Here is a 10,837-nt window from a genome sequence, read left to right as displayed (position 1 = left end):
GCGCGGGTTAAGTCTTTGGGCACTCTGGAGGTAAGCCAAGTTTTTGTGGTCCGTATAAATTATTACCGGGTGAAGAGCCCCCTCGAGCAGGTAACGCCACTCCTCCAGTGCCAATTTAACGGCTATCAATTCTCGGTCTCCTATAGAATAATTGCGCTCAGACGAGGAGAAGAGTTTGGAGAAGAAGCCGCAGGTTACCATTCTCCCGGATGGCGACTTTTGGGTGAGCACCGCTCCGGCTCCGGAGGAGGAAGCATCTACTTCTAAGAAGAATTGTTTGTTGCAGTCCGGACGGTGCAGCACAGAAATGGAGGAGAAAGCTTGTTTCAAAGAAAGGAAGGCCTCTTCAGCCTCGGGCGGCCATTCTTTGGGACTAGCGCCCTTACGGGTGAGCACGGAGATAGGGGCAGTCCGGGAAGAGAAGTGCAGAATGAAGAGGCGGTAGTAATTGGCAAAGCCCAGGAACCACTGAAGAGCCTTCAACCCCTCCGGTCGGGGCCACTTCAGGATGGCAGAAAGTTTCTCAGGATCCATTCGTAGGCCGGTCTGGGAGATGACGTAGCCCAGAAATGGAAGCGAGGACTGCTCAAAGAGGCACTTCTCAAATTTTGCGTAGAGGTGGTTCTGCCTGAGCCTGAGCAGGACCTGACGAACGTCCCTCCGGTGTGGAAAGATCCGGAGAGAAGATCAAGATGTCGTCCAGGTATACCACCACGCAGGAGTAGAGAAGGTCACTGAATATGACATTGACCAACTCTTGAAAGATGGCAGGAGCATTACAGAGGCCGAAGGGCATTACGAGATATTCATAGTGGCCATCCCGGGTGTTGAATGCCGTCTTCCATTCATCCCCCTGGCGGATACGGACCAAGTTATACGCCCCACGGAGATCCAGCTTGGTGAAGATTCTGGCACCCCTCAGACGGTCAAATAATTCAGGAAAAAGCGGAAGGGGGTATTTATTCTTCACCGTGATCTGGTTAAGGCCTCTATAGTCTATACAGGGACGGAGTGAGCCATCCTTCTTTTTAACGAAGAAGAAGCCTGCTCCCGCCAGGGAGGTAGATTTCCAGATAAATCCCCGGGCCAGATTCTCCTTGCTATATGCAGACATGGCCCGGGTCTCGGCAGCGGACAACGGGTAAATACGCCCACGGGGTGGAGTAGCGCCGGGTACCAGGTCGATTGGGCAGTCGTATAGTCTATGGGGGGGGGGTAATGTCTCTGCTTCTTTCTTGTTGAAAACATCAGCATAAGACCAATAAGGAGCCGATAGGCCAGGTAGATTGGCTGGAGTAGGAGAAGGACGAGCAAGACGAACAGGAACTAAACAAGTCTTATGACAGTCCTGCCCCAAGCGAAGGACCTCTCCGGTCTGCCAATTCAGCACGGGTGCATTTCTCTGGAGCCAAGGAAGGCCTAACAAAAGGGCGTGAGAGAGTCCAGGTAGAACATGGAAGAAGATCCTCTCAGAGTGCAGCATTCCCACCTGCAGAGTCATGGGTTCGGTGATGAGTTGGATGGTTAGTGGTAAGAGCCCTCCATCCACGGAGACGACAGATAAGGGTTCAGCCAAAGGTTTAGTCGGAATGCGGTATTTCTCTACCAGGGACTGGGAAATGAGGTTTCCGGTAGCTCCAGAATCGAGTTGAGCTAGTTCAAAGTTGCGGTTCTCCCCGCAGATGATAGAGACCGACAGCATTAGAGATGGAGGGGGTTTACTTTTGTCTAGGACGACCTCTCCGAGCGATCCTAGACACTGGCATTTCCCGGCCTCTCCGGGCAGGAACGGATCCGGTGCTCCTTACTGCCACAGTATAAACAGCTCTCCTCGGCATGGCATGACTCTTGACGGGTTTTGACCATCTTGGTCTGGTCGAGCTGCATGGGCTCTGGCGAGTGCGCCCGGGGAGTTACAGAGGAAGAGACGGGTCTCTGGAAAGTGGGAGCAAGGCGGGGAAACCTCCTCTCACGGGTGACCTCTTTGGTACGCTCCTGGAACCGGATGTCAATCCGGGTGGCAAGTGTTACTAAGTCATCCAGGGAGGTAGGAATGTCCCGACCGGCGAGTTCATCTTTAATCTGGCCGGATAGGCCTTCCCAGAAGACGGACACTAGGGCCTCGTTATGCCAGGCAAGCTCGGAAGCAAGGGTACGGAACAGTATGGCATATTGGCCCACGGTGAGACTCCCCTGGCGGAGGCGTAGCAGAGAGGAGGCAGATGAGGTCTTTCGTCCTGGTTCGTCGAAGACTTTCCGGAAAGCTGTGAGAAAGGCTGGCAGGTTGGACACCAGGGGGTCTCCTCTCTCCCATAGGGGATTTAGCCAAGCCATTGCCTCCCCAGTGAGATGGGACATGATGAAGGCCACTTTGGCCCAGTCGGAGGTGAATTAGTGTGCCAAAAGTTCGAAGTGCAGGGTGCACTGATTAATGAAGCCTCATGCCAGACCGGGGTCTCCATCAAAACGAGGCGGGGCGGATAGGCGGGGACCGGGAAGGGATGCCATGGTATTGATGGGCAGCGACGCTGCCGGGGTAGGAGTCGTGTGACTGGAAGCAGGTCCCGATGAAGCAGTCAGTGTGTCCAGGCGGGAGTTAACATTACGCAGGTGGCTCAGGATGGACTCCTGTTGGGACCTCTGACGGGATAGTTCATGGCATAGGTCCGAGAGCGAGGGAGCTTGGGTGCCACCGGGTTCCATGGCCCGAGCAAACTGTTACGGGTCCGGGTGGCGGAACCTCTGTGCCGAGGTGCAAGGAGGGACCCAGAGGGGCGTGACTACGTATCCACCCGAACCGACCCTGGTCGTACGACAGCTAACGACACCGTGACCAGGGAGGATCCGAGCTGAGGGACCAGGTGCTACTCTGGGGACGACCTTGTAAGAGAGCAGGTGGCTCCCACGGGTCAGATGGCTGGGACTGACCGGTATGGCGGATGGACACAGCAAGCAGGCGGAAGTCTCTGGTAGCAGACAGGTGGTCACAGTTTGAGAAAGCAGGGCAAGTAGCAGTCTTTATGTTTACCAGGAAGGTGGTCACAGCAAGTGACGGCAGGGTCTTCAGGCAGGCTGGCAGGAAACAGGCAGGTGCTCCCAGGTGAGCGGGCAGACAGACGAGGCGGGTAACTGGCAGGTAACTAGTGGGCGCTCCCAGGTGAGCCGGCAGACAGACGAGGCAGGTAACTGGAAGGTAACAGGTGGGCGCTCCCAGGTGAGCGGTCTGACAGACAAGGCAGGCGAATGCTCCCATGTGAGCGAACAGATAGCCAAGGCAGGTAACAGGCAGATAACAGGTGAGCGCTCCAGGTGAGCAGGCTAGCAGGCTCGGCAGGTAACGGGCAGATAACAGGCTGGCAGGCAGGACGGGAAGTCAGGCTAGCAGCGGAACCTGAGGGCTGAAGCACAGATCAAACACAGTGCAAACAACTTTGCTCGGGCACCTCCATTTTGGAGGAGGTGCCTTAAATGTGGGAAGTCCTCTGGCCATTGGCCGGGGACTCTTTAGGAAGACGCGCGCTGTCCCTTTAAGGGGGGGGGAGTGCGCGTGCGCCCTAAGCACTCTGCTGGAGGAGGAACGCGCGCCGGCCACAGCAGGGAACGGAGCGCAGGGAGAAGCCGCGCCAGGAGCCGGGGGGCGGGAGAGACGGTGTCCCTGTCTGACATGGGGCTGGGACGCCGCTGCGCCGACAGAGACAGGAGCGCTGGAGGAACCCACGTGAGGAGAGCGGAGGTGAGAAGGACGGCGTCCCTGCCTAACAGAGGGCAGGGACGCCGATGCTACACATTTGAAATAAGGGCACATTTAAATTGTACCTCGAAGGGCGTAATTTATTATGCCCAATGTCCTTGTTAAAAGATATATGTCGGACTTACTACTAAAGTATTAAAAATTTGAGTAAGAGAGCATGTTAGTGACATTATCAAAGCCAAAACGGCGGAAGACCCTAGCACTCTCAAAACTTTACCACGCCATTTTTTACATCACCATCAATGCAGCCCAAGAGAATTCCGCATCATAGATATTGATCAAGTCACCATGGGAGCAAGAGGAGGAGACCTGGGGAGGATTTTATCACAATTAGAGAGTAAGTGGATCTATCGACGGGGTACCCTAGCACCGGCAGGACTTAATGAAAGCTTTGGGATCAGTTCCTTCCTATAATAGAGGCTAATGAGTAGATGGGGGTTTCTTTTAATATCTTATGGTTTTATTGTATATGTATTGGTGCTTGTTTTTAATTGTTTTTATTCATCCTTAGGAAAGCTTTTGCCAGGGTTGATGGGTCGTGCGGGATGTCCGTTTCCAGTGGCTGGGGGACCAGCTCAACTGTACGAGCAAGGCAGTTGCGCGTCTATCCTCGCGGATGACCCTATACGTGTGGGATAGAAGACAACAGTGACAATATAGTCGTCTATGTGAATTATTGTATCACTATGTTAGATGTGGGTTTTAAACGTATAGGTGTTATTTTATACTAATATATACAGTGGGTACGGAAAGTATTCAGACCCCTTTACATTTCTCATTAAAGTACACTCTGCCCCCCATCTTGACTGAAAAAAAACAGAAATGTAGAAATTTTTGCAAATTTATTAAAAAAGGAAAAACTGAAATATCACAGTCTGCAGTTTACCTGTATTCATAGGCCTGTTTTACATCATGACATAGCTATCTATTATCTGTATGACCATCAGAGTCACTGAAGCACTGGCACCTTAAACTTTGGCATTTTAGGCTGTATTTTTTCATTAGGATAGTCTCTTCAGTATTGATTTAAATTAAGTTATGTTACCATCATGTGTATGATTCATGTCACTTAGTAACAAGTACATTGTATGTATACGTATATGGCATTATATTAATTAATTTCTTGTTTACTAGTGACGTTCAATTTTTTGGCCTTTTTTGGGGGGTTAATTTTCCCTCCCAGCTCATGTACAGTGGTGGCCAAAAGTATTGGCACCCCTGCAATTCTGTCGGATAATACTCAGTTTCTTCCTGAAAATGATTGCAATCACAAATTCTTTGGTATTATTATCTTCATTTAATTTGCTTGCAAGGAAAAAACACAAAAGAGAATGAAGCAAAAATCAAATCATTGATCATTTCACACAAAACTCCAAAAAAGGGCCAGACAAAAGTATTGGCACCCTCAGCCTAATACTTGGTTGCACAACCTTTAGCCAAAATAACTGCGAACAACCGCTTCCGGTAACCATCAATGAGTTTCTTACAATGCTCTGCTGGAATTGTAGACCATTCTTCTTTGGCAAACTGCTCCAGGTCCCTAATATTTGAAGGGTGCCTTCTCCAAACTGCCATTTTGAGATCTCTCCACAGGTGTTCTATGGGATTCAGGTCTGGACTCATTGCTGGCCACCTTAGAAGTCTCCAGTGCTTTCTCTCAAACCATTTTATAGTGATTTTGGAAGTGTGTTTTGGGTCATTGTCCTGCTGGAAGACCCATGACCTCTGAGGGAGACCCAGCTTTCTCACACTGGGCCCTACATTATGCTGCAAAATTTGTTGGTAGTCTTCAGACTTCATAATGCCATGCACACGGTCAAGCAGTCCAGTGCCAGAGGCAGCAAAGCAACCCCAAAACATCAGGGAACCTCCGCCATGTTTGACTGTAGGGACCGTGTTCTTTTCTTTGAATGCCTCTTTTTTTTCCTGTACACTCTATTTTGATGCTTTTTCCCAAAAAGCTCTACTTTTGTCTCATCTGACCAGAGAACATTCTTCCAAAACGTTTTAGTCTTTCTCAGGTAAGTTTTGGCAAACTCCAGCCTGGCTTTTTTATGTCTCGGGGTAAGAAGTGGGGTCTTCCTGGGTATCCTACCATACAGTCCCTTTTCATTCAGACGCCAACGGATAGTACGGGTTGACACTGTTGTACCCTCGGACTGCAGGGCAGCTTGAACTTGTTTGGATGTTAGTCGAGGTTCTTTATCCACCATCCGCACAATCTTGCGTTGAAATCTCTCGTCAATTTTTCTTTTCCGTCCACATCTAGGGAGGTTAGCCACAGCGCCATGGGCTTTACACTTCTTGATGACACTGCGCACGGAAGACACAGGAACATTCAGGTCTTTGGAGATGGACTTGTAGCCTTGAGATTGCTCATGCTTCCTCACAATTTGGTTTCTCAAGTCCTCAGACAGTTCTTTGGTCTTCTTTCTTTTCTCCATGCTCAATGTGGTACACACAAGGACACAGGACAGAGGTTGAGTCAACTTTAATACATGTTACCTGGCTGCAAGTGTGATTTAGTTATTGCCAACACCTGTTAGGTGCCACAGGTAAGTTACAGGTGCTGTTAATAACACGAATTAGAGAAGCATCACATGATTTTTCAAACGGTGCCAATACTTTTGTCCACCCCCTTTTTTAGGTTTGGTGTGGAATTGTATCCAATTTGGCTTTAGGACAATTCTTTTTGTGTTTTTTCATTGAAGACAAATTAAATGAAGATAATAAGACCAAAGAATTTGTGATTGCAATCATTTTCAGGAAGAAACTGAGTATTATCTGACAGAATTGCAGGGGTGCCAATACTTTTGGCCACCACTGTATGTGTCACTCCTTTATAGAGGTTGTTGCCCTGTCTTGTTAATTGGTTTTATCAATTTGATTAAATAAAATCTATACCTTTTATATGCAGCTGGTATCTCTTCTTTGTCCAGACGTTTAGTATATATTGATCTGGATATTTTGGTTTTTTATTCATGTTGAAGTGTCCAGGAATGGATTAACATAGGACATTTAACGTAATTAATTGTAAGTTGCGTTGTCCATTTACTTAGTAACTGGAATAATTGATACTTGGATTGATAATATTGTCACTTCCTTTCATGTACCTATATTTGTGGAGTCACATGGTTGTCTCTGTCGTTTTTGTAGTTTTCACCCATGACATACCATTTTATTGGTTGTGCTCTATTTAGGAGTGTCCGTGGGACCTTCTTTTTATACTTTTGATACACAATCAAACTGATTTTTTATCTGGACTCATTATGATGGTGACCTGACTCTTTTTGGGGCTCAGTCACTCCACTCTTTTTGTAGGTTGTACTTTATTGAGAGCGCCCACATATGAACTATGGTTTATCTATACCGCCATGTTCTTCTGGTTTATATGCTTCTGACTATACACAATGCAACCTAGCAGAGATCTGCAGCATGTACTTGCAATGCTAACACCCTGCCGCCCTTTTCCTCTCCCTCGTATTAAATCTCACTCTGCGCTATCTCAACCTAACAGAGAACTAATCTTCATTCTAAATAGGTCTTAAAAGACTCTCCCTATACGCTGCTTTCACTTTCCCTACGCTCACACTACATTGATGTAATATGCGCAAGATGGCGCCGGCAGGGCTTAAATATCCCCCTATGATGCTGTAAGGCCAGCCAATCACAGTAATGTCACAACAATGATGGCAACGGCATTACTGTGATTGGCAAGCAAGCCCAGCATGTTCATTGGCTGCAAATAAAGCGCCAAACATGCTGGGCGGGTCACTCGAATATACCGAGGTGAATAGCTAATTACTCGTCGAATAGCCTGAATTGTGTACTATTCGTGCGAGTAATGAATAGTGCCGAATGTATTCGCTCATCACTAGTAAAAAGACATAAATCCAAGTGACACATTCATTCCTGCTCCGAGTGTGTCAAAGGTTGTCATAACTCTGTGTCTCTGAGATTTGAAGTTACCTTTTAATACAAGTAATTTCATGTCCATGATGCTGTGATCAGGGATACAAAAATGTTTGGCCACAGGTAGATCTATTCTTTTTTTCTTTTATTGTGTGGCGATGAGAATTCATCCTTGTTCTAAGTTTTTGCCCTGTCTCTCCTACATACAGACCCCCAGCTGGACATTTTGTACATATAATTAAGTACATTACATTAGATGTTATGCAGCTGAAAGTCCCTGGGATCTTGTGGTCCTGATGTGAGTTGGGAATCTTTATCTTGTCCGTGGTCTTTATAAATGGACGGGTTTTACATTTACAGTTGGTGAGGATGAATTTTGTAAGTTTCACCACAAAGGTGAAACTATCCTCCCGGTCAGTTTGCTTTCCCTCCTAGTACATTTTCATTCTAACAATGTTAGGTTTCTGGGAGATTATACTTGTTCCTTTTATTTGTGGCTCTCATTAGCTTGCCTTCTTTGCCCTATATGAATGTGTTTTAGTTTCTCACTCAGGGTTTTCGTATTTTACTTCATACTTTCCTTTCCCCTGGTTGACAGTGTGTTGTGGCCTCCCCTCTGGTTCCTCAGGAGGTACGAGAAACTCCTCAATTAGAGAATTAGGTCCGTAGTATTTTTAGTTGTGCAGCTAGGGCCTTTCTAGTCTGTACAGAGACTAGTTGGGTGTAGCTGCGGCATTCTCCTCTGTGTGGGTTCTCCGGTGGCTATCAAGATGCGCTTTCTGGTTAAAACATTTCCCACATTTTGAACATGAAAATGGCTTCTCCCCTGTGTGAGTTCTCTGATGTTCGATAAGCGTTGATTGCTCTGTAAAACATTTCCCACATTCTGAACATGAAAAAAGCTTCTCCCCTGTGTGAGTTCTCTGATGTTTGATAAGACTTGATTTCCGTACAAAACATTTCCCACATTTTGAACATGAAAATGGCTTCTCCCCTGTGTGAATTCTCTGATGTTTGATAAGATTTGATTTCTTTGCAAAATATTTACCACATTCTGAACATGAAAATGGCTTCTCCCCTGTGTGAGTTCTCTGATGGTCGATAAGCGTTGATTGCAATGTAAAACAGTTCCCACATTCTGAACATGAAAAAGGCTTCTCCCCTGTGTGAATTCTCTGATGTCTAATAAGATTTGATTCCTGTACAAAACATTTCCCACATTCTGAACATGAAAATGGCTTCTCCCCTGTGTGAATTCTCTGATGTTTGATAAGATTTGATTTCTGTACAAAACATTTCTCACATTCTGAACATGAAAATGGCTTCAACCCTGTGTGAGTTCTCTGATGTGTAATAAGCTTTGATTTCTCTGTAAAGCAGTTCCCACATTCGGAACATGAAAATAGCTTCTGCCCTGAGTGAGTTCTCTGATGGCTGATAAGATTTGATTGATTTGCAAAACATTTCCCACATTCTGAACATGAAAATGGCTTCTCCCCTGTGTGAATTCTCTGATGTGCAATAAGATTTGATTTCTCTGTAAAGCAGTTCCCACATTCTGAACATGAAAATGGCTTCTCCCCTGTGTGAGTTCTCTGATGGCTGATAAGATTTGATTTCTTTATAAAACATTTCCCACATTCTGAACATGAAAATGGCTTCTCCCCTGTGTGAGTTCTCTGATGTGCAATAAGATTTGATTTTACTGTAAAGCAGTTTCCACATTCTGAACATGAAAATGGCTTTTCCCCTGTGTGAGTTATCTGGTGCCTAACAAAATCTGATTTCTGATTAAAACATCTCCCACACTTGGAACAAGAAAATCTATTCTTCGCTTTGTGAATTTTTTCATGCTTAAGAAAAGACTTTTTGAGGGGAAAACTATTTCTATATTCTGAACGTGAAAATGGCTTCTTTGCTTTAGGAGCAATTTGTTTTTTAATGCTTATTTTGTGACTTTGATTTTTCTGAGTAGTCGGTAATGAATCAGAAGACAGAACCTGTTTCAAAGGATCAGATGACAGATCTTTGCTGTGAAGGGATGATGGTATATCTGGAGTAATGGCATTCACTTCAATTGTATCCTCTGAGATCTCAAAATTATCTGATTTGAAAATTGAAGATGTCAGCTGTCCCTCTGATCTCCTGATACAATCATCTGCCAATAATAAAACCAATTATTATTTTTTAATAAAAAATCCGTGTAATTATATATTTTTGAACATTTCTACTTAAACTGTCTGTAAAAATGGGAAGTTATGCAAAAAAAATGAATTATTCACCAAGACAATGACAGTTCACAGTCTAATAGAAAACCTCATAGGATGAACCAGAAGAGCGTGGTGTTCAATTGTTTGTTCATTCTGCTTCCCATATATGGAATAAAAAGCCACCAAACAATGTTATGTAAGAGAAAATAATACCAAGAAAAACTTCTCATCTCACAAAAAAACAAGTCCTCACTCAGGTCCATCATCTGAAAAACAGAGGTTTCCAAATTATTAGTGGCTCAAAGGCTCTTGAAAAGCAACATGGCTTCCATAAACCAATCCAGCAGTATCCGCTCTCCCAAAGTCAAATCTCCCCCTCGTTCTGAGCTTTGCAGTGCGCCCAAACCACATTTATCATCCATGTATTTGGCATTACTATAGTGAGAAGAACCCACTTAATTTACGGTGTGTCTCCTGGAGCACAATCTGGGCACTATGTGTTGGGTTATAAAACAACAAATGTGCAATTTTCACTCTACAACATCCACAGCGTGCTAATTTCAGGAAAGTGGCTTTGGAGTCAAAATAGTCACTACTCCTATAGATTAATTCACTGAGGGTTATAATTTCCAAAATGGAGCCACTTTATGGTGATTTCTACTGATCTGGTTTTCTGCCATTGTGTCATATAAGGGCTTCTGCAAATGGTGTGTCCTATCTCCTCTGGGATCTCCTACTGTGACATCTGCTTCTGTCACCAGGAGCCACCTTTTTCCCTTCCCCCATGACAGCACCATACGAGAGAGAGTAGGATCTGCCCCTATTACCGGACAGGAAGCCCTGAGCACAAAATAAAAAGGCAACCCCCACTTCCTCCTTCAATGTGGTTTCCTGTCCTCAAGGATGTAGAAGCCTGGAGCTCACGGCTGGAGCAGCCGTAAATCATGGAACACCAGTGAATCAT

At 45.7% G+C, this 10,837-nt stretch overlaps 1 protein-coding gene across 1 annotated transcript in view; it reads right to left on the bottom strand.

Annotated features, from left to right (window-relative positions):
- Positions 1–6,592: 6,592 nt before the first annotated feature.
- Positions 6,593–10,837, bottom strand: part of LOC141213619 (uncharacterized) — a 49,663-nt gene continuing 45,418 nt past the window's right edge. The window contains exon 6 of the mRNA XM_073665228.1: positions 6,593–9,821. Within this exon, the coding sequence (XP_073521329.1) occupies positions 8,377–9,821 (1,445 nt within the window). The 3' untranslated portion in view covers positions 6,593–8,376. The remainder of the gene's footprint in view (positions 9,822–10,837) is intronic.

The sequence above is a fragment of the Phyllobates terribilis genome, unplaced genomic scaffold (genome assembly GCF_046119375.1).
Source record: "Phyllobates terribilis strain yellow unplaced genomic scaffold, ASM4611937v1 Scaffold_200__1_contigs__length_3551848, whole genome shotgun sequence".
NCBI classification, from domain to species: Eukaryota; Metazoa; Chordata; class Amphibia; order Anura; family Dendrobatidae; genus Phyllobates; species Phyllobates terribilis.
This window is presented reverse-complemented; position numbering and strand designations above follow the sequence as displayed.